Here is a 25,128-nt window from a genome sequence, read left to right on the forward strand (position 1 = left end):
CTTGGACTAGGGTTATTTTTCGAAAGGGGTTTAGACTCAAGAATTACCGTGGTTTAAGAATGCTTGATTACCTTTGTATGTATGTATGTATTTATTTATCCAGTGCTTTGCTTCATACATAACATTCATCTGTTTTGTTTTGTTTTGTTTTGTTTTGTTTTGTTTTGTTTTGTTTTGTTTTGTTTTGTTTTGTTTTGTTTTGTTTTGTTTTGTTTTGTTTTGTTTTGTTTTGTTTTGTTTTGATTTGAGCTCAGCGGTTTGAAAGCCACACTTAAAATGCATAATTAATAAATGTTATAAAATGTTATATAATTTTTTATAATAAAAACATAATTAGCCTTTTATTATTAACCTATTTATACATATTAATCAATAACAGTCATTGTTGTTCGTATTTTTTAGTTACAATGTGCATATCTTGCTGCATGTTTATTTAATAAAACATTTAATTGAGTATAACTGTTTACATACACTATTATATATATATATGCTATTGTTAATTTAAATTATTACAAAATGAGGTTAAATTTATTGTATTATATGGACCCCCAAAACACAAACAACAAATTAACAAATCCTTTAAAATGCATGAATGGCATTATATTACATCCAAAATATTATTTCATTCAAACTGGTAAAAAGATAAATTCTGTTCAATTCATTAAGACAATTCCTAGTCTCCCCGCACCTCTCTCTCTCTCTCTCTCTCTCTCTCTCTCCGTCGACCTCTGGGTCTCTCGGTAAGTGAATGTTTTCCCCAGGCTGAGTGAGAGGATTGGATACAATGTAGAAATCAATGGCAATAAGAGCGAAGTGAAGTAGTCCTGACACATACAAGCATGCGAATGTGTTTGAGAGCGCACTGACTCATCCATCTCCATATCACTTTATTAACAGATGCCCCTCACGCAGCAATACACTCACACACACACACACTAGCTTTCTTTCTCCATCATCCAGACAGGTTCTTAGATTAATTAGATATTATCAAGCAACATTTCCAAGGAACTTTATAATGAAAGGTCGTTTATTGCTGTAATAACTGTGAACAGCAGCACTTATGCGGTCATTAACCTATATGTTCTTAATTGCCAGGCACTAACTTCAATATAACTTAAACAGAATTTACAGTATCTTAACCATCTGCTTCAACCGACAGGAAAGTACCTACATTTCATGCCCCAGCAGCCCCTAACACTCCCTCGCACTCAAACTGCCCAAACCACTCTCTCTTTCTCTCTTCCTCTTTTCTCTCTTTCTTCTCACACATCCATCCTTCAACAGCCTTGGGACGAGACACTCATGTGACATGTAATTTATGAACGTTTTGCTTATTTTGGGCTTAATCGGATGCCGTTTTTGGATCCAGTGAACAGCGAACCACATGCTAACCAAAACACAGAGGGAAGCAAACAACTTGGCACCTTTAAAACCTGTAAAAGCTGTTATGAATTAAAAGACGAATATAGGATGACTCCTGTAACGTCTTTCACGTAATGTTCCACGTTATGTTAAATGTTTTGTGCAATAAAAAAGTGTTTTTTTTTTTTTTTTTTTATTTATTCGATTTAATAAATAATTAGAGCTTTTATTTTAATTGATAATAATAGAATAAATGTTTATTAATATAATGTAGTTAATATAAATTAATGATAATTTTTTAGTATAATATAATAGTTTATTTGGCTACAATTATATAATATAATATAATATTTATTAATGATAATTATTTTTTATAATTTATTTTGAATTTTATAATTTATTATATTTACTATAATATAATATATTATAATACATTATAATACATTTAATAAATCATTAAATGTTAATTAATATAATATTTGGTTATATTGTATAATTCTGTATTACATGTTAGTGTGTGTGTGTGTGTGTGTGTGTGTGTGTGTATATATATATATATATATATATATATATTTATTTTATTTATTTTTTTTTTTTCTCGTCTCCTTAGAAAATGTACTTTGTCTGAGCTGCTTGGAACAAATGCTAGCTGGTCTCGAATGCTAATACCATTAGGAGTTTTTGTTTGGTCCCTTACTTCCAAGCAGGCTCTCAAAACCGTGGCACTTTCCAAACAAAGTGCCATCATGAACAGATCTTCTACATCCATTTTCTGTCCATTACAGGAGCAAATGGTGTCAGATAGCTTGTTAATATCTCCCCTGTCCTCCATCTCATCCCTTGCTCAGACTGAGTGACAGGCTTTCGTGTTTTTGACAGCATAAAGACTTTATGCAAAGTAATTGCTGCGTGAAACGTAAAAAAAAAAAGATCTTCCTGCACTTAACATGAATGCAAGAATTCCCAACATTTTTAAATGACTTCCATTATAACTGTTGTATTTTTTCATTATTGCAATTTTTCTGAAGAGTTATTACTCTGGGTTGGAGTGAATTTTGTGTATATTTATGGGGGGGGGGTGGTAATGCAACAACTAAATGTTCAATTTTGTTCCAAAAATGTGCAAACCCTTTCTTCTTTTCAGCACATTAAAATGAAAAAACCTAACTAGTCTTTTAAAATTACACCAAAAATGATCGATTTGTCTCTTTTGTTTGTGTCCTCAGCTCTGAATGAACCCACCATAGACTACGGTTTTCAGCGGTTACAGAAGGTGATACCTCGGCATCCAGGAGACCCCGAACGCTTGCCAAAGGTACGAAATCTCAAACTACTTATTAGAGTCAAAACGAGCTTTTGAGATGGACTGAAATGGAAATGTCAAAAAGTTTCAATTTCATGTAAGTCCGCACATTAATTTAATACATTGTAATTTCGAATAGTTTATCCGAACCTCTAATTTATACATCTTTAATGTAACCAATTAGTGTTCGGAGGCTTAATTGCATAACTAGATAACAGGTTTATCAAAAATGCATGTTGTGTGGGTTGAATCGTGAATCATTACACAGCTGTATGCATTTCATCTGACATTCCTCTATCACTATTAAGTGCTTCCAGATCCTCTTTCCTTGATTTAGAAAGAGCGTTAAAGCATTAGCTGTAACATCAAAGTAACGAGTCTCACTTATGAAGGACTGAGATGGCCTCTGTTATGTCATCATTGTCTCGGTGATGAAACTCATATGGTAATAATTCTGCTTGGATGAACATTAGAGTCTGTTGCAAAAGGACAGAAAGAGTTGCATCATGGCAAAAAAAAAAAAACGGTCTGTTGCTGTTTTACTTCTATGTATACAGAGCCATGTTTGCATGTGTCGTGTTTGTTGTGAGTGTAACAGGTACTCTGTGCAGCGCTTGAGATGTTTTTCAGCTCGGGCCAACTTGGTTTTAATCAAAACATATGCGGATAAGTGGTCCAAGTAAGCTAGCGTCACGGAGGGAGGAGGCGTTTGGTTTGGGATTGTTGCGCTGGAGCTCTAGAAGTATTCTTTGTTCGATCCCTGTGATTCTCAGTTCAAATCTCAGTTATATAGAGACTAGGTCAGGTGTCGGAAAACACTGGCTTAGGTTTCGTCAAGTACAACGTGTTCCTGGATCAACTTTCTTGTCGTTCTGGAACAATATTCCTATCTGCAAATATTTTTTTTAATGGCTTAGGGTTAGACTGTCGCTTAGGTTTGAGACTAAAACTATATTCTGGCATTTTGATTTAAGTCCAAGTATAATAATATAATATAATATATTATAATATTTTGTAATCTCATATAAAATAATCAATCAAATAAATAATAATCAAACTTACATTCATAAGGTTTGCAATTATTTCTCTACCGTATAATTATATAATAATATATAATTATATAATAAATATAATAATAATATATTATAATAATAATATAATAATATATATAATAATTATTATTTATCATATATATATATATATATATATATATATATATATATATATATTTCATTGTTTTCACACTCTTATCATAATCTCTTATGTGATTAAGTACGCATTCAGTAAATTTTTGCTATTAACTTCTTATTTTATCCTTTGATGTATATATATGATTGTTTATGAGCTATTATATTAATACAATATTATTCTGCAGTGGCTATTTATACCGTGTTTAAATAGCAGGATTTTCTGATATTAATACTACTACCCTAACTCCACCTCAACTCAACAATCAACTTCATTATTCATTATTTCATATTATTCAATATATCATTATTTCCTTCGATTTTATTGCATTTCTGATGTGTCATGAGATTTGAAAAAACTGGCAAAAGGTGAATTCGATCGCAGGTTGTTTGCATCAAAAAGATTACAATGAACTTCATCTGCACCACCGGATCCGTTGATTAAAGTGCATCTTTTGCAGGGTTGGCTATACCAATCATACGTTAGTGGGCGGAGTTACAGACGCTCCACTATTATTTGTAATCTCTGGCAAATTATATGTTGATGAAAATCAACCTGAGAGTTTCTCCAGACCAATACCTATCCACCTAGACCACCTATCTAGCCTTAAATATGATTGTTTGATGGCAATATTATTCCAGTACCAGCAATAATGCTTTTTTAGGAAGATAGTTGGCAAAATCACAGAAACCTAAAAACGTCCCTTTCTACGTTCATCTTTTGTTTAGAGAGTTGAGTGTGTTTTGCTTGTTCATTTCACAAGCGTGTATGTTTGGGCATGTGCCGTGAGCTTATTGTATATACAAGTGAGTGAGTGTGTGTATGTGTGTGTGTGTGTGTGTGTGAGTTTAAGAGTGCGGGCACCCAGAGGTGATCCATCATGGTGAAGTCAGCTGTCCAGCGGTGCCTCCCGGCAGGTCAGCGATCGAAGTCTCCGCTGGCCGGACTTTATTATTGCTCCAGCACCAGTAATTGAGTCACAGCAGTAGATGTGTGTGTGTGTGTGTGTGTGTGTGTGTGTGTGTGTGTGTGTGTTTGAAAGCAGGAAGAGAAATTATTCCAGCACACTGGCACCTCTGACATTCAGAACAGTGTTGAGCTCAATGAAGAGGTCGGACATATGGAGGAACAGAGAATCATACATAATCTCTCGCTCTCTCTCCATCTCTCTGGTCTTGGCTGCTGTCCCATTGGCAGCAGCGGCGCCACACACACACACACACACACACACACACACACACTCACAAGCTCTGTTCCTCTCCGCCCCATCGATTTTCTCGTCCTTATTGAGGTAATAACAGTTTGTTGACGGGGCTCTCTTTTCAACTGCTCACCTCAATCATACCAGCCAAACACAGGGGACACCACAGAGAGAGACTGGCACACACACACACACACACAGATCTAAATGAAGACATGCCATAGACTTCTACTGTTTTATATAAAGCTGATTCACAGACAAACCGTAAACAAAAGCTAAACTTTTTAGAATTCTTGCTTAGGAATATATATAATGAATCGACTGTAAGCTAATTTTAGAGTCAAAATGTATGTGAGATATTTATTATTTATAGGTTCCCTTTCAGTCGGTCACTCCGAGTCACGCCGGATGACCGACGAATTGGGATCTCGCCGAGAGACCAATCTACTTCGAGTGTATCTAAACAAGCCAATTGAAGATTGGCATGCGCTAATCGCATCCAGCTGCCGCTGATCACAGCGCGTGTATAAATAAGCAGCGGGTGCAGCGCATATTCAGCTTTTTCGCCGGAGCCGAAGCGTGACTGTTCCGCTCCAAAGACGATCTACGAGTGTTGGAGTACGGCGTTTCAGCGGAGGTCGTTTTCCTGCGTCGAGTGGATTGCCACAATCAGGCTGCACTACCCCTGTTTGTGTGCAAAACGGCTATCCCCTGTTGCCGCAGCACTAAAGAGCATTCGCGGGTGCGTCTTTTTAAAGACGACGTTACGTCTGGCAAACTCGACGCGTCTTGGAAGACAGCGTGGGTCTTGCTTCAGACTACGTACACCCGTGTGTTTCTGGATGCGGTTGTTACCTGGTGTTAGGTGATGGTCACAATCGCTGCCTCGTGTGCCTGGGCTTAGCACGCTGAGGTGGCGGTTGTGGATGAATCATTTCTCGCGGGAGATGGTCATCTCGGAGTGATGGGCGGGCTCTGTCGCCTTGAAAAAGGAGGCGGAGCTTGTGTTTGCTCGACTTGGTTCTCATTCTGGCTGCAGACAGGTGGGCTCCATTTCGTTGTGACACAAAGCTTAAACTCTGCAACCAGTGGAGCTGCAAAGGGGCAGTCTGGACCCTCACGTGGGGTATCAGCTGTACCCTCTTGGGCTCCCCCTGATGATCAGAAGTCAATCGCTGCATCGGAAGGTGAGCCAGACATTTCTGGAAGTGAAGATCCGGTTGCTCTGCGTCTACCAGGCGTTGAATGTACTGGATACAGATCTAGAAATGGTGGCTATGCTTGCCCAGGCCGTCGAGGTGATCGGGATCAAGTGGAAACCTCCACTGCTTCCCGGGCCTCGAGGCTGGACGATTGGTATTTAAGGGTGGCTTGCGCTGGTTCTCAGGGCCCCACCCTGGTACCTTTCTTCCCGGAAGTGCATGAGGAGCTTACTGGGATGTGGAAAGCACCTTTCACTGCCAGAAACTGCCCCAGTGGCTCCTCCTCCTTCACCACCCTTGACAGTGGCACAGCCAGGAGTTACGGTGATCGCCCCAGTGGAGCGGTCAGTTGGGATGCAGCTGTGTCCCAATGCCGCTTCCGCTTAGTGCGGTGATCCTGTGCTCCCCTCCCGGGCCTGCAGGTACTCGTCGGCTCCGAACGGCAGTGCCTTGTGCGGCCTGTGGACAAGCTGCGTCTGCAGTACACGCTTTGGCGTTGTTGCAGGTTCATCAGGCCAAGGCACTGAAGGATCTGCACAGGGGTGGTCATGACCTGGAAGTTCTGAAAGAACTCTGTATCGTGATGGACCTCGCGCCACGAGCGACGAAGGTCACAACGCGGTCTCTGGGTTGTGCGATGGCCACTACGGTGGTCCAGAAACGCCATCTGTGGCTGTGTTTGGTCGACATGCGCGAGGTAGACAAGACACGCCCTTGAATGCCCCCATGTCCCAGACCGCCACTTCGGCGACGCAGTGGAGAACTTTGCCCAGCAGTTCTCCGCTGCCCAGAAGCAGACTGAGGTAAGAAACATCCTGCCTCGGCGTGCAGCTGCTGCCTTCACCCAGCCGCCGACGGCCCACCTCAGCCAGCTCGTCGCCGAGGGTGCCCCCTGCTGCCGCCACCGCTCCCGTGCAGTCAACGCAGCAGCCCCCATCTAGGCAGCACCGTGGAGCTGGCAGCAGGGCAGCCACCCAGCCTGTCCAGGCTCCTGCCAAACCTGGAGGAAGCGCAGGTGCAAGAGGCCCTCAGATCCGGGGATGGAGGGAGCTGCTCTGCCGGGCAGAGAATGTTGCCGCTACCTAAAACCTCGACAAGGGCGGTTTCTCTGTCTCTGGGTCCCCAGGAGAGCGAGGAGTTGAGCGGGCCAGTTCCGCGCCACTCACGCTCTCCTTGGGCTAATATGCAGCAGTGGGAAGACTGGGAGGACGAACCAACAGCCTACCCGCCTCACTTCTGCGGGGATGCAGGTAAGAGTTGCACACACTCAGACCCCGCTTCGGACCGGCCACGAGACGCCCGAGCCGGGTCCCTGCACTCCCCTCTGCCCCATCGCCTGCACGCCGGTGGTTCCGCCGAGCCGCTAGTTCGGTCTCTGGATGCCTGGTTGAATCTTCCCAGGCTATCCCGGTGGCTCCTGCGAACCCTTCGACTTCGGCTATATGATTCAGTTCATCCGGCGCCCCCAAGTTCAGTGGGATCCGCTATATGTCAGTGAACAATGCGTGTGCCCCTGTCTTGTGGGCGGAGATTGCTGTCCTTCTAGTGAAGGCACGATAAAGCCGCTTCCTCCAGCCGATATGAGGTCGGGGCTTACAGCCCATACTTCATAGTGCCCAAGAAAGGCGGTGGGTTATGACCAATCTTGGATCTGTGAGTCCTGAATCGAGCACTCCCGTTCAGGATGTTGACACAGAAACGCCTATTCAGTGCGTCCGTCCCCAGGATTGGTTGCAGCGATCGACCTGAAGGACACGTGCTTTTCATGTGTCGATTCTTCCATGCCACAGGCCATTCCTGAGGTTGGCGTTCAAGGTCGAGCATATCAGTACAAGTCCTACCCTTCGGGCTCTCCCTGTCGCCACGCTGCCTTCATGCAAGTCGCGGAAGCAGCCCTTGCTCCACTGAGAGAGTAAGGCGTTCGCATTCTCAACCAACTGGATGACTGGCTCAGTCCCGGCTCAGTTGTGCGAACACAGGATCTGGTGCTACAGCACCTCAGCCAGTTGGGGTTTCAGGTCAACCAGGAGAAGAGCAAACTCTGTCCAACGCAGAGGATCTCTTTTCTTGGGATGGAGCTGGATTCGATCGATCAGATGGCACACCTCACAGAGGAGCGTGCCAATTCGGTGTTGAACTGCTTCAATATGTTCAAGAGCAGGATGGCGGTCCCACTGAAATATTTTCAGAGGCTCCTGGGGCATATGGCAGCCGCGCCACAGTGATGCCGCTGGGACTAATCCATATGAGACCGCTTCAACATTGGCTACACGATCGAGTCCCGAGGTGGGCGTGGCAAAGTGGCACTCACCGGTTCAAATAACACCGCCTGCCGCCAAACCTTCACCCCGTGGTCAGACCTCTCGTTCCTTCGGGCGGAGTGCCCTGGAGAAGGTCTCCAGGTATGCTGTGGTTTCACGGATGCCTCCACCACCGGCTGAGGGGCCACGTGCAACGGGCATGCAGTGTCAGGGGTTTGGACGGGCCCTCAACTGCAATGGCACATCAACTGCCTAAAGTTGCTGGCAGCACATCTCGCCCTAGGCAGTCTCGAGAACTGCCTTCGAGGCCAGCATGTACTAGTCTGCACAGACAACATACTGACCGTTGCGTACATCAACCAACAAGGTGGTCTACGCTCCCGTCGTATGTCGCAACTAGCCCACCACCTCCTCCTCCTATGGAGTCGGAAGTTCTGAGGTCGCTCTCGCCATTCACATTCCAGGAGTGTGCAACCAGGCAGCCGACGAGCTGTCGCGAGCTGCACTACCCGGAGAATGGAGACTCCATCCCCGGGCGGTTCAGCTGATTGGGAACGTTTCCGAGCCACTCAGGTAGACCTGTTTGCCTCTCCAGAGACTTCCCATTGCCCACTGGCACACAGCTGGCTGCGGGGGCCTTTGCAAGTATGTATTTCCCCAGTGAGCCTTCTTGCTCAGACACTGTGCAAGGTCAGGGAGGACTAGGAGCAGGTCTTGCTAGTAGCACCCTACTGGTGAAGACTTGGTTCCCAGAACTTGTGCTCCTCGCGACAGCCCTCCTTGGCCGATCCTCTGAGGAAGGATCTTCTGACTCAGAGATGGGGCACCCCTTGGCACCCGCGTCCAGACCTCTGGAAACTCCATGTCTGGTCCCTGGATGGGATGCGGAGGCTCTAGGTGACCTACCTCAAGAGGTAGTCGACACCATTTCTTCGGCTAGAGTGCCGTCCACGAGACAGGCCTATGCCTTGAAGTAGAGCCTGTTAAATCGAGTGGTGTTCTTCTCAGGGTGAAGACCCCGAATTGCCCTATCAGTCGTGCTTATCTTCTTGCAGCAAGGGTTGGAGCGAAGGCTGTCTCCCTCCACCCTTAAAGTCTACGTGGCTACAATCGCTGCAAATCATGACCCCATAGATGGGAGGTCTGTGGGTAAGCATGGCCGGATTATCAGGTTCCTGAGGGAAGCCAGGAGGTTGAATCCTCCACGGCTCCCAACAGTACCCTCTTGGGACCTGTCTGTAGTGCTGACAGCACTGCAGTAGGCTCCGTTGAACCCTTGCCAGCAGTTGTGCTAAAGTTCTTTTATCTATGAAGACATTGCTCCTGCTCGCATTGGCCTCCATCAAGAGGGTAGGGGACCTGCAGGCTTTTTCGGTCGACGATTCTGTGTGCCTACAGTTTGGGCTCGCGGATTCCCAGGTACCACTGAGGCCACGGCCCGCCTACGTGCCCAAGGTTCCCACTACCCCTTCAGAGACCAGGTGGTGAACCTTCAAGCGCTGCCCCTGGAGGAGGCAGACCCAGCCCTGACGTTGCTTGTCCCGTCCGAGCACTCCGATGCTACGTTGACCGGACACAAAGCTTCAGGACCTCAGTCCAGCTCGTTTTGTCACAGAGGCCGGCAGAAGGGGAGTGCCGCCTCCAAGCAGAGGATGGCTCACTGGATAGTGGACGCCATTACCCTAGCATACCAAGCACAGGGTATGCCCTGCCCCCTTCAGGTTGCGGGCACACTCAGCAAGTGTTGCATCGTCCTGGGCGGTGGCTCGTGGCACCTCGCTGACAGATTGTAGAGCTGCGGGCTGGGCGACCCCAACACGATTGCTAGATTCTATAGCCTACGTGTGGAACCGGTATCCTCCTGTGTTCTCACCTCAAACTGGTAGAAGCACTGAGAGGCCCGGTTTGGGTCGGCTTGTTAACCGCTCCAGAGCGTCCATACAGTAGACCCTGTCGAGCTCCTCCATTCCCCTCGGCAGCCAGATGTTGCGGAGCATCCGGCGCCAGGCCCTCTCGATGAATCCGTGAGAACCGGTGAGGGCTGGGAGCCATGTAAAGTACCCCAAGAGGACTTTATGTGTGTATTTCCACGGCATAGCCTTAGAGCCCGTGTTTCCCGGCAGACCTTCTGCCCGTCTAAGAGGGTTCAATCACCTCCAATTTTCCATATGCAAACTGAAATACTGTCCATATGCGTATTCGTTCCGAGACCTCCTACGGGAAGGCTGGACTTCCGCGACGTCCCTGTTCACTAGAACGTGGGGCGTTTCCCAGTGTTCCAGTCTTACGAATGGGTAGTGTTACAAAAGTAGCTGGCTTCTTGTGGTTGAGCCCCGGCCTACGCCGATAGACTGAGGGGGCTTGTGGGCTCCCACAGGACACTGGAAGAGGCAGCGCCCATGGCGTTTTGGTAGGGATCCCAATTAAACCGGTCATCCGACGTGACTCGGAGTGACCGACTGAAAGGGAACGCCTCGGTTACGTATGTAACCCTCGTTCCCTGAAGAAGGGAACGGAGACGCCACGCCCGCCGCCACGGTGCTGCACCTCTGCTGAAGGGGCCGGGTCACTAGCTCGGCTCCTCAGCGAAAACCTGAATATGCGCTGCACCCGCTGCTTATTTATACACGCGCTGTGATCAGCGGCAGCTGGATGCGATTAGCGCATGCCAATCTTCAATTGGCTTGTTTAGATACACTCGAAGTAGATTGGTCTCTCGGCGAGATCCCAATTCGTCGGTCATCCGGCGTGACGTCTCCGCTCCCTTCTTCAGGGAACGAGGGTTACATACGTAACCGAGACGTTTTTCATGCAAAATGTGAAAATGGCCACTTTTAATCAATACTGCACGTGCAATATTACCTGCCTCTTCGTTTCTGAATGCACCGGTCATTTTTCAGCGTTTCTCTTATCTGAACGCATCAGTTTAGTTTCCTATAGAGGCTGTAATGTTTCCAGTTCAAAGCCAGACGCAGACAGACCTGAGGAGCTCAGAAGGACAGACGGTGTAGTAGCCCGTGTGAAAGGATTAGAGAGGACAACAGAAGTGTGAATGCTCTGCTGGACATTTACATTGACAATGAGATCTGACATGGACCTACACAACCTGCCCGTTTTTGAGCCTTTATTAATCAGTTTTTAGTATCTGTTTTCTTAAACAAGGTGCTCCAGTGACTTCACGGCTTCCATGGACGCAAAAAACGATGATTTCAATTTAACAATGAAAACTTCAATACAATACAATAATTATGATATAATATTGACATGAGACTAATTCACTTTATTCACAATGTTCTGGTGCTACACACTAGCTTAGTATTAGGTGTAAAAATAAGGATTAATTTTAGATACAAAACGGTCTTGATTTTCATGCTAAATCTTACTTTAAAATTACTTATGAAATAACAGTTTTAAAGAGATAGCTTGCAATGTAAATCAATATGATCTTCATTAATACTTAACACGCATAAATACATAAAATGCAAACACATTTCAGTTGACACTATGCATCTCCCAATCATTTTTTAGTAAGGTGATATTTAAATGCTTAGTTTTATGATCAAAGTTATATTTGGACAAAACATTTAATGCAATGCAATGATGATCTAGCCTTCTAAAACCCAGAAAAAAGTTTTGTGAATTATTATAGTATTTCTTCATGTCATTAATTCTTATTTATTTATTTATTTTTATCACCAATCGATTTTAAGGTTTGGGATTTTTCAGGATGCCAAACTTTGTTTAAGACTGATTTTCCACTACGTTACAAAATATTAACAGTATTATTTACAATATTATATACTGTTTTGTTTTATGAAATATGTGTGTACAAATGTCCCTATACTTGTTTTCCCATTGTATCTGTACACTGCGTATTAATGTGCCGTTGGGACAGCGTGTTGAAAAGAATTTGTCATAAAGGGAGTAATATTTGTCCAGATTTTCATAATAATCAATCTAATATTTCATAAGAGTATTGATACATAATTTATTTTCCTATAATGTTATGTCTCTCAAAATTCCTAACAAATGTGCTTTTAGTCCTGGCATCCTCTACAGTGGACAGGTATGAAATTATGTTTCAGGAGTTTGAAATCTTCCTGAGATGTTGATTTATTTAACATGATTTACTAATAATAAGTAATGTGGAGGTATAGTTCATTTTACCTAATGTTGAGTTACTGGATGCTTATGGATTGTATTTAACTGTAAATATCAGTTTCGTCCTGATTTCCGTGTTTTTATTCATGTGGGTTCGATGATTTCTTAACCGAACTGATCACTCTTTGACTTTAATGGATGAGTCTCAGCACCTGGTCCAAAGGCATAGGAAAACATATTACGCTTGTGATGTATAGAGCTCAGTGTTTCTGCTATACAGTATTCATCATCGACCTCTGCTCCTCATCTTTTCCGCTGAATTTGATTGATGTTTTGGCTGAACTCGCACGTACTGGTAATTCAGTGCCTCCAGGCCGCCCCGCGTTTATTCGGGCCCTTTCGCTCGCCAGTATCCCTCTCGCGCTCCCCCACGCCGGGCTGCAGAGGGACTCTCCTCCGCCTCCTCACTCTCGCTGCAGGATCTATCGCTCTAACAGCTCCCCGTGACGATAATGAGAGGTTAACACAGTGCCAGCACGGCCATAATTGAGTGAATTTAGCACCTTGGACAGCGCACTAAAACTCCTCATTGCTTGCCTGACCCCCCGTCAAGTTTTGTTTGTGCGTTTGTGTGTGTGTGTGTGTGTGTGTGCACGGTGCGACACACCCCAGGGCCGATTGGGAGGCAATATGTTCCAACACAGCGCTCACACACACATGCTAAGGGGTAAGATCCTGGTGAAGGTTGCATTCAGAGGGGGGAGCAATTTTCTGCCTGTCATTCGGTTAGCTGGAGCAGCGCCCTTCCGCATTAACTTCTCCCAAAGACCTCACACTCGCCAACATGCAGGACGGAGAAACAAGAAAAAAGCTTGAGGGTCGTGTGAGCGGATCTGCGATCCGAGGATCTAACGACTGTACTCTTACAAAAAACAAAATCCCATGAGTTTTAATCGCATGCAAAATTAAAAGGCCTCATTATTTTGTATACATGAGCACAAATTTCTTCAAATGAATTCATGCAATCGTTGTTATTTACATACAATATATTTACATTCATATAAATTAAACAATTAAAATAGGAATGATATATGTATAAATTTAGATTTAAATGACAAAGTAACATTTAGAATTAAACTGTCATGGTTCATTTGTTTTATTTATATAATTATTCATATATATATATATATATATATATATATATATATATATATATATATATATATATATACATATATTTTTTTTTGAGTAAAGAAAATGTTTATCAAAGGGTTTACAATCACAGGAACATGGGTTTCAAAATCACACAAAAGTTGCAATTTTGTGAAAAAGCAAATGTTTGTTTTGACTTGTTATTGCCTTTGATTTATGAGAGAAGTCGAATGACAAACCTACATGATGTGATCCGTATTGCATCATTAATTCATTGTTTGCGAACATTTGTTTGATTTCGCGTCTCGACTTTTACTGGCCAAGACAAGAGTGGCGTTCGGTGCGCTTCTCCCATGCTAGTTTGATAATGTGGAGATATTGCGCAAGCCACATAATCACATTATTAAAGCAACACAAAAGTCTCTAATGTTTTCCAGCCATTGCACTTAAACAATCATGACACCCGATGTCCTTCTTCCCCATCATGTGACTGCGCAGAAAAGCATATGTTAAAGTAATTACTTCTCATTAGCGGGAACGCATCGATTCCATCTCTGATGTACCGTCATCGCAAGAGCTCTTATGAGAGCTGGCTCTCCGCTGAGTTATTGCCCAGTACTGTGAAACCGAGTGACCTTCGCTGCAAACATAGATTGCATTGTCCTTCCTCAACGCAAAGCAGATGTTTGCTGAAATACCGCACTTTTTCATCCTGACAGACACAGAACAATTGAGCAAACATCAGCTCCATGTGTTCCACTTGGCTGTGATCGCCGATGTTATTAAACGGAAATTCAAGCCTTTTTCATCTGCGAACGAGAACAACATCACATTATATCTTTACAAGTGACAAGCATTATGGATTGCAAATGTACAAAGATTGAACTGAGGACGAAAACGGTTCTCGAACTGTTTTGTCATTAATAGTTCCTTTGTTTGTTCTGTTGCGCATGCAGGAAGTGATTTTGAAGAGAGCAGCAGATCTAGTGGAAGCACTTTATGGAATGCCTCATAACAACCAGGTGAGGGGGAAACTCTTTGATTATCATTGATGAAGGACACAGTTGCGTAAAATCCCTTGGCTAACAGTTGACTGTCGACACATGTTGAAAATATATGGGTGTTTGTATCTGTATTTTGGTCCTACAAACTTAAAATAACCTACAAAACATATATATAAATAAAAAAAGTTGTGCTGTCGTTTCCTATATATATATATATATATATATATATATATATATATATATATATATATATATATATATATATATATATACACACACACATGTATATATATACATGGGTGTGTATTTAAATATACATAATAAATAGACACAGTACACACACTTTTATTATGTCGACGAAAACTTTTATTTTGGATGTGATTAATCACGATTAATTTGTTCACAAATAGTTTTTTTGCTTTGGTTTTGTTTTTGATGGTCTCCCTAGAAATATATAGTTGACTATAAGTAACGTTACAAATACGACTATAAATCACATTTTTATAAATCACAAAGTTATTTATAGACAGCAGAATGTGTGTTGGGGAAACATCAAAATAAAGTGCAGATATTAAGCAGGCAGTCTACTAATACTCTAAGGACTTCTAGTGGACAATTAGTTGTTAGTAGTACTTATACAAAACAGCATGTCTAAAATCGATCATCAAAATAAAGTGTTGACAAAATCAGTCCAGGGACATGAAAGTTGAAAAAACTCCCATGTGTACTAAGAAAGTGTTCAATTGTGAGAGATGATGGATCATTTTTCCTTAGGAAATCATTTTAAAGCGAGCAGCAGACATCGCCGAAGCCCTGTACAATGTGCCACGAAACCACAACCAGCTGACCGGCCTCACCAACAGCTCGGTCCACGCAAGCATGATGGGAGTGAACTCCTTCACCGGACAGCTCGCCGTTAACGTCTCAGAGTCGTCTCAGGGTGGAAACCAGGGTGAGCTGTTTTTCTCTAGCTTTTTCCCTCTTCGCGGACATACCCACTGGATGTGTAGGATAAAGGTAAAGTTGACGTGAAGTTGAAGTTGTCTCTGTGTCCGGCCGCAGGTTTCAGTCGCAACACGAGTAGCGTATCACCGCACGGATATGTCCCCAGCTCCACCCCTCAGCAGAGCAGTTACAGTACGGTATCCACCAGCATGAACGGCTACGGAAACAGCGGCATGACCAACCTGACCGGCTCCCCGAGCTTCCTGAACGGCTCTGCCGCCAACTCGCCCTACGCAAGTGAGCATTGAGATGCCATATCCTATGACTACGTTTACACGACAACGTTGTGGTCAAAAATGGAAGAACGTTTCCCTTGCGTTTTTAAAATGTTTCACATATCAAGACAACATTTTAACTAATATCTGCAAAAATATCCAAAAATGCTGTATAATGTATGCCAGGCCAGTAGTTGGCGCTGTCACCTTCTTAGTAAACAGCACCTGTAGGTAAGTGACGATTATATGATGCATCTCCATTGTAATTTTGTAATTCCACACTTTGAGAAAAAAGCGTTAGCAAACTTGCGCAATAACAACCATATATATATATATATGTGTATAGATGCTTCATTAGCGACTTTTTCTATTGGCCACTATACACAAGCCGTCCGCCATATTGCAATAGTCAACTTGTCATTGTTCACCATAGAAACCAATGAATTTGCCACAATCCTGCACAGCCGATGGTCTGCGGACTCATAGCATAGTGATTGACAACAAATTGACCTTTCCAAGATGGCTGACGTGTCTAAGCGCTTGGAGCGCTCAGATTGGAAGCCTGTACATGTCTATGGCAACAACAGTACCGTGTACTCCGCCATTGTTGTGTATGTTTGTACTGTGCATTTCTAACACGCGCAAATGATAATGGTTGCACTTCGAAAGTCATTTTCAGTCCACAAGACGCAGATGTAATGATGTAAAGTCGCGTAAATGAACAGGTAAAACGTCTAAAAAGATAGCCGTTTTTGACTGAAAATGTTGTAGTGTAAGCGGCCCCTATACAGTCTTCCTGTTTTTCATAAAACACAAAAGCAGTTGGTTTGCAGAAGCCTTTTTTCCAACGAAATTAAAATGTTAAAAAGTAATAAATAAATGATACGTATTTAAAAATAAATAATGCTATTATGAACTGAAGTACGTTTCACAAGAAAATAGTACTTTAATCATTACACTTCAGCATTTTCACACTTAATTTAATACAGTAACTTGTAAAATTTACAGGCAATATTTTTTTTTGCATGTGATCGCTTAATGTCAGGAACAGATTGACATTTTTAACCTGAATAAAACCTTTTAAATCCGACTTACGCTTAAAGACGTGACAAAATGTGATGTCAAGACGTCAGACCTGCTCCCGTACGCTTTCGTGTATAAATGTATAAAATAAAAGTATAAATGAGCGATAAAATCCGTTCAAAAGCCATTTAAAATACCGTATTTTGGAACTATTGCATCACGGGGTGAAATTCGACAGTTGACGTGTTTAATTCACATGCTCCAACAAACTTCTGTTTACGATGCACAATCATCGCAGGAAGTCTTGACAGTATGGGCCTTTAGGTTTGATAGAATTCCCAAGTGAGAATTCCCACAGTGCTCTGCAGTCTATATTCAACAGCTCTTTAAAAGTTCTCTGTTCTCTCTTCTGTTCGCCTGACAGCGCCACCTCACTCCAGCTGTTATGCATTGAGGTAATGCTTAATTGCGTGCTCTTTCCAATTAACCAGACACGCAAAAGTGATCCAGAGACAAAAGAATTTGGAAAATTTCAAGAGTGAATTGTTTGTTTGGTTAATTATGACTTGAGCAGAGGGGGGGAGGAGGAGAGGGGCAATCTGACATTAAATCTGAAAAAAGCCAAGAAGAGCACTAACACTAACGTCCCGTGCAAAGGAAAGGAAAGCAATCAGAAATTCTGCAACGCAACCCTGCCCGCTCTATCCTCTGATGACTCCGGTCTTCTTCACAAAAACAGCGTTTTATCGCCTCTATCAAATTTAAATTCCATTTTGGCCAGTGCATTAAGTGCTGTTAATTAAATCAATGAAGTAATTGAAGGGGCAACACTTCAATTTCACTGCTAACATCCAGCAATGTTAACAAGTATTATAAAAGGCTCACTGACTCCATCAGGCACTTCCAATCAATCTCAAAGACCACCGTTAAGCTTCCAGTTTTCACTAATTGATTAGTTAAGACTTGATAAATGGTTTCTGCCTTTGTTAAAAGGTTTCAGCCGAACTAATTTGACAACCTCAATATTTAATAAAAAATCATATCAATAATTATTCGATATCAACAAATATTAAAAATTAAACATATTATTTTAGTGCTAACAAATGGATAAATCACACTTAATTGAATCCAAAATAAAAGTTTTTTGTTTGCTCAATATATGTGTGTGTGCTTTGTATATTTATTATGCATACTTAAATAAAAAAACATACATACAGTATATATTTTGAAAATATTTACAGATATATTTATATTCATTTAATTGATATTATATAGAACGTTACATATTTTTCTTCATTACATGCACGTGTTTGTATTTATATAAATATGCAAAGTACACACACATATATTACGTGAACAAAAACTTTTATTTTGGATGTGATTATTCACAAATAATTAACAGCACATGCTAATTATGCTGCAAATACATTCGTATATATACATAAAAATCATTTCTACATTCCCTTTAGTACATCAAGCCCAACTAAATATATATTGAGCTGTATTCGATTGTGCTGAAGTGGAACTAGTGCAATATATTGCTTTTAAAGACCGTTATTAATCAAAAATCAAACAATCCTCATCAGTAGTGACATTTAAACCCATTTTAAGCTTAATATTAAGAAATGTGCAAGTATAACTCCAAATAAAGTTCAATTACAATTTATAAATCGTATCGATAAGTATGAAATAAATGCGTTTTAAATATACCAGGCTAAGGAAGTTGTTAAAACGTACTCTTCTGTGGGGCGAAAATGATTAGTTGCAATTCATCTCAGACTCTTTCCCAGAAGACTCTTTCCTAATTTATTTCTTCCTTGCTTGTATTTCTCAACCCCGCTCTGTGCATTCCTGCAGTCGTCCCGTCCAGCCCCACCATGGCCTCCTCCACCAGCCTGCCCTCAAACTGCAGCAGCTCCTCTGGAATCTTCTCCTTCTCTCCGGCAAACATGGTTTCAGCTGTGAAACAGAAGAGCGCGTTCGCTCCTGTCGTTCGGCCCCAGTCCTCACCTCCACCTACATGCACTAGCACCAATGGGAACGGTCTCCAAGGTAACGGCCAAATCCTCTACACTCAAATTCTGCCGGGGTGGGATTTTTTTTTATGACAGTAGGGACATCGTCAAACTTTAAAAACTGAAAATACCGGATGTTCACTGACAGCACTGTAAAAGTGTGCAAATTGCTTCCAGAGGGTCGACTTTTCAAAAGGAAAAACCATCATTTATTTCAATAATTTAACAGTTTAGCTCAAATTGGCACCTTGGAGGTTTTTGTAATAGTCATAACCCTATTAAAAAAGTTATGTGTATTTCAAATCTATAAACATATTTACTGACATACCGCTCAAGACTGAACTTTATTTGGAGTACTACTTGTGCACAATTTACATTTTTTAATATTAAGCCTCAAATATGTTTTAGTGTCACTATTGATGAGGATTGTATGACCTTTGGATAATATTGGTCTTTAAATGAAAGATATTTAAAATGTACCTGAACGCTCTTAAAAATAAAGGCGCTTCATAACGCTATAGAAGAACCTTTTTGGGTTCTTTGTGGTGAAATAAGGTTCTTCAGACGATAAAAAGGTAAGAAAGAGAAGGTTCTAAGGACTAAATGGTTCTTTGTGGAACCAAAAATGCTTCTTCTGTGGCATCGCTGTGAAGAAACTTTCGAAGCTCCTTTATTTTTAAGAGTAAAATATACCACTAGCAAAATTAAATACACTTCAGTTCAGTATATCTTTAGTTGGACTTCTGCACAAGTACAGTGTATTAAGCACAAAATGAGTTTAACCGTTTTACATGTATTTGTAGTACACATAGCACAAAATAAATGCGTTTCAAATGCATTACTTCGGTCTTCAGTGTCACACGATCCTTCGGAAATCATTGTATTTATTGCTCCAGAAACATTTCTTAATATAATCATTTGCAAACAGTTCGGAAAGGTTCGTAAGAACAGCGTTTTTGCGCGTGTGACAGAATAAACGTCTTTAATGTCGCTTTAATGTCACTCATCCCAAACATCTAAATGGCAAAGTATGCAAGCCTTCTAAAATCCGTTGAGGATCTGTGACATAGTAAACTAGAGGCATGAATATCTAATCTTCCTTTTGACCATATACTCACCCGTCATTCGTTCTGATATTAACATCTCTCTCTCTTCTTTCCCGTTCCCTTCTTCTTCTCTCTGCTGCCCTCAGATCAGTCTTTTGTCGACTCTAACAAGTACTCCACAGCCAGCGCGCTCCAGGGCCTGGCCTTCTCCTGAAGTATGTTACTCATCCGTTACTCCTCCTACATTCATCCCACTGTTTCTATATCTGTCCATCCATAAACCAACAAATAACAGTGCTCTAGCATAATAAAAAAAATGCTTATTGTTTAAGGTGAAGTGCGTATAGTCTGATGTTTAAATACTTACAATCCAACCTGTCATTATTTTAGCAAACTTAAACACTTCACCTTTAAATACCCCATGCATGCTTCCCATATAATAACGCTGCAGTTGGTAACACTTTATTTCGATAGTCTGCTAACAGGAAGCAACTACATGTCAGCTAGCAGTCATTGAAGTATAAGTAGATCGTCTGCTTAGTATCTTCTAACGCTTTGAGAAACTTATTCCACTGACCGTAAACCTACCATAACAGTCTATTTTGAGAGTAAGTAGAAATAGTTGAGAATGAGTTGACATGTAAGTTAGTTAGTAAAACTTCTAAAGTGGACTGAATAAAGTTTAACCATGCAGTTTTCGGGTTTTAGCACATCACGCTATATGCCTGCAGAACATATTACATTGAAAGTGACGTTACAGCGTGTGAGTTTTATGTTTGCGTGCTTTCAAGGTTGTGTTTCACCCCCAGCGGGTTCCTAGAGAACCCGAAAGAGTTCACCTCTCTTCTTTTCTTGTTTGTCAGCAGTTGCTAAACTCACGTTGAGTCGGATCTGCAGCGCTAAGCGTTTTCCTCGCGTGCGTGTGAAAAAAAAAAATAATAAAAAGTTGACGTTGGCCTAACTTAACAGAGCGAAGTCTCCGACGTGAATGATGTGATATTTTCTTGAATTCATTATTTTTAGCGGCGTGCACCAGGACGAGCATTACAAGCCCAGAAATGGTTTGCAAACAATTAGATGTTTAATCGAGCGCTTGAGTGTCTGTTTTTTAGCTGGTAGCTGGTGCTTTCATTGCTCTACAACTCAATCTCTTAGACCTTAGTTTCATTCTCTCACACTTCATTTTTATGAGTAAAGTAAACTAACGCTGTGTCTTTTTTTCATTGCAGTTATCCCTGGAATGATCGTTCCTCCGATGTAGGGTGCGTGCTTGTGTGTGTGTGCGCGCGCGTGCGTGTGTGTGTGTGTGTGTGCAGACGGAAAGACGAAACACGCTCTTTCATGCCACTGGTCTCACTGAGCGTGTGCAGAATACTCCGGCGCTGGACCGACCTCCTGGTCCTGTTCTGATGATGAAAAACTACAAACTCAGGCCCTTTTTAAACACAATCTGCTTTGAAACAAAAAGATATAGAGGAAGAACGATACGAGAAAAATATCGAACTGAACTGTTGTACCTCCCTGTTTTGATGTTGAAATTTGTACTCACCTTCTAGACACTTTTTAAGATAAGGGGCGACAGCACAGATGATGCTCGCCCGCCCCGTCTACACTATAACATGAGAGGTCTATTTATTTTAAAAACGTAGTTATTGATTTGCCATCATATTTGTGTGTTTCTGTGTGTACCACCCTTTTATGAAATGATACCTAACACAATATTGCAGTGGTTTCTATTTATGACTTTAGATGAAGGAATGCAGGTGATTTTCTTTCTTTTTTTCTTTTTTTTTTTGAGCAGTAATGTCCCACTGAATTTGTGAAACTGCATTTAAATTTGAAAAACTGAAGTCGATCGGTCTACAAAATGCCAGCAACGTAAACTGCAGCTGTGAAAAATGTATGCCTTTTTTTGCCGTGGTTAAAAACCAACTTCTGCTCCTTCGCGAATCACGTTTCGTCACTGTCTTGATTCTCGCATTCATATTTCATTTTGTGACATTATGCTGCCTTCAAGTCTTTCTGGGATGTTTAGAATCGAAAAACCTTTTTAAGAGACTTTGGTTGGGGGGAAAAAAACGGGCATGTCTGGCGATTTCATATTGCTCTCTTTTAAAACTTAATGGTAAGCTTCTTAGCACCGATGTGGCAAAATTGAAGGGATAGTTCTTCCGCAAAAATTCATTCATGTTGTTACAAACCTGTTTAGTTACCAACTTTCTTTAAAGGTGTGAATGATTGAATTTTCATTTTTGGGTGTACTGTCAGTTTAAGGGCGCCTGATGCTGATAGTAGTTTATAAACGTACATAAAAAGTACCTTAAAAAGTACACAAAATTTCCACAATTGACTATGAAGATGACGGATATTGCGTTGGTAAATCCGACATGACTTGAAGGCAACATATCACATTCCGTGCTCATCTCTACCCAGTTGTATCATTATGTAATGCCAAAATGTATAGACCAAACACTACCCATAGTAACTCAAAAGTGTCAAGCGCTCATTACACGCAGAGACAAGGCCATCAAAAAGCCCAAAAATCAATCGCTGCCTTCTTTTTTATAACTACTCTCGATGAATGATTCGCAGTGTCAAAATTGCTAATTATTATTTAATGACTTCTTCCTTTTATTTGCGTTGTAGGCAAAAACTGTGATACCTTTTTTTACGCTTTAGCTCGCGGTGGACTTCCTCCAGCAGGTGATGGTCGGACCGAGGAAGATAAAGTATCGAAGCCGTTTCGTTTTTCTTGCAGTTCGGTGGTTCTCGACCGGTTTTACCTTCGGGTTTTCCGTGAAACGATCGCGCAAACGTAACGTAATGTTATTGAAACCGACACTGAAATGCTTTCAAATCACTATGCACATCATTGCAATTCATTTTTTTGATTTGCCATTGTTTTTACTGCCCATTTTTAGGCCCCCGTCCCCACCGGTTGAGAACTACGTTTGTCGATCGGTGTATGTTTTAGGAGACGAGGGGTTTGGATGTATTGGTTATGGCATAGTGAGCACTGTGAAATCTCCGTACCCTTCTCACGAATGATCCGAGATCTAGATGAAGCCATCGCATCGGATTCTAGCGCGTATGCTTTGTACAGACTGATAAATATGTTCGATTTTATAATTCTCTTTTATTTTGCCAAAGTCATTGTTTTAAATATATTTATACATCAGAATGGAGTCATAAGGCAGCTTTATACAACCTAGTGTCACTGATATAATGTTTACGACAGCTTAGCAGATCTCATTGACTTTAGCTCTGAGGTTTCGACGATCACGAAGGGATATGTGTAGGATATCCGTATGAATATCGTATGTATGTATCGCTCGAAATTGTACATGCTTCAAACTGTTTCGCTCGTCGTTCGGCGATGATCTGTTTTTATTTCGTCGTCTGCCAAGTTGCGTCCGTAAATGTGATTTTTGGAATTTTATTTGTATAGTCATTTTTTGTACGTCGAAGAACAACTTTTTCCCTTCTTTTTTTTTTTTTTTTTTTTTTTTTTTTGGGTCATTCGCACAGAGCGGATTGGATTTCTATCCTATGAAAATGTGTTATACCATTTTGTTACATGTTTTCTGTCAGATGGCAAGATTTGTTAAATAGTTAGTATTTTACTGCAATGAAGTTTGAGAGTATATTCAACGTGTAAACAATATAATCTTTTCGTTTTGCTTTTCTGGAACTTGCAGAGAAAAGGATAGTTATTGTTTTCATGCTCGGCAAATATACAGTAATATGAATATTTTCTCTCCAGAACAGCTTTTTTTAATTTTTTTTCCTTTGTTTCCCTTGTCAATTTTTTTTTTTTTTTACCAACAATCAAATGTCTTAATGCAGATTTCTCTTTTTTACGTTATTTATTTATTTTTAAAAAAATTATTTAGATAGTTTGGTTAGATAAAAATATAAATTAACAAGTTAAACTATGGAGTAACAGCACAAGAGTCTATACAGTTATTCGCTCATTCATTTCATTCCATGGCGCTCCTCTCCACTGTCACGTCTTAAAGAGTTTCGTCCTTTTTTTTTTGTTCCTGTGCGTCACATCACAAAACTTTGTGTTTTTTTTTTACATCCAAGTCACTTCATGTGGCTCATTTCTTTCGTGGCTATCATGAATAATGGAAAACATTGTTTAAATCCGCATTATTATTTGATGGCTGCTTGATTTATTGATTAATATGCATCTAAATCGACAAGTCATCTGCTATTATTTGTCCTGTTAATTGCATACTTGTTGTAGACTGGACTTTCAGTGGGCAGTTGTTACTGGTGAAAAATATAAAAAGAAACTACTGTAAAGATGATCATTTTTTAAATTACCTTTGAACTGTAAAATAACTTTTTGACTTTCACAATATTTAATTAAAGTTTCCTCTTGTCTGTGACTCATTTTTGTGTGTTTTTGTTGTAAAAAAAAAATAAATAAAATTTTTTAATTGATCGTCAAATGTGAAGAATAAATCTAAGCTTACAGGAGGGTGCTGTTTGAATTGTAGTTGATGTGGGAAATTAAAATGTGCATCATTTACGACATTTTAATAAAGTAATGAATCATATAAGTATCAAGAAATTATGCAAGGTTATAGTGGGGGTTCACACACAAGCCTGTCATCTGCAATAAGAGTTATATTCACATCAATTTACATTCACATCAGAAATTAAGTGCACCTTATTAGTAATATGGACCCATTTTAATGACTCTAGTTCATTAATATATTACATGCTTCTGGCACAGAGAATATGCCGCTTTAACATATTAATGATAACTCTGGTCTTTCTTTAATTAAAATGCATTTGGCACTTAATTGATTCATCATTTACATTTACAGTCATCAGCGGATACGCTCGCTCATGTAAAATGAACTGATTTGACTGGAGAGAAAAATGTCTGTCCACTGACCTCGGTACAGAAGGTTGAACTCAACGGCTGTGTCGGTTTTACATTTTCTGCCAATTATCTCGCAGAGGCTTTTCTTTGTACTTGAGCCGATTGTCTGGGACATTTTAAATTCCGTGGTAATGTATGTGTCCACCACTT

General features: G+C 41.1%; 1 protein-coding gene across 4 annotated transcripts in view; it reads left to right on the top strand.

Annotated features, from left to right (window-relative positions):
• ebf1b (EBF transcription factor 1b) overlaps window positions 1-24,475 on the top strand; it is a 120,647-nt gene extending 96,172 nt beyond the window's left edge. The window contains exons 11-17 of one of the 4 annotated variants that reach the window (XM_043222038.1): window positions 2,589-2,677; window positions 14,727-14,792; window positions 15,549-15,726; window positions 15,837-16,016; window positions 18,875-19,069; window positions 20,225-20,293; window positions 21,308-24,475. In XM_043222038.1, the coding sequence (XP_043077973.1) occupies window positions 2,589-2,677; window positions 14,727-14,792; window positions 15,549-15,726; window positions 15,837-16,016; window positions 18,875-19,069; window positions 20,225-20,292 (776 nt within the window). In that variant the 3' untranslated portion in view covers window position 20,293; window positions 21,308-24,475. The remainder of the gene's footprint in view (window positions 1-2,588; window positions 2,678-14,726; window positions 14,793-15,548; window positions 15,727-15,836; window positions 16,017-18,874; window positions 19,070-20,224; window positions 20,294-21,307) is intronic. The other 3 variants (XM_043222039.1, XM_043222041.1, XM_043222040.1) reach the window with 3 other exon arrangements.
• The last annotated feature ends 653 nt before the right edge of the window (window positions 24,476-25,128 follow it).

This window comes from Puntigrus tetrazona, chromosome 21 (assembly GCF_018831695.1).
Source record: "Puntigrus tetrazona isolate hp1 chromosome 21, ASM1883169v1, whole genome shotgun sequence".
NCBI classification, from domain to species: Eukaryota; Metazoa; Chordata; class Actinopteri; order Cypriniformes; family Cyprinidae; genus Puntigrus; species Puntigrus tetrazona.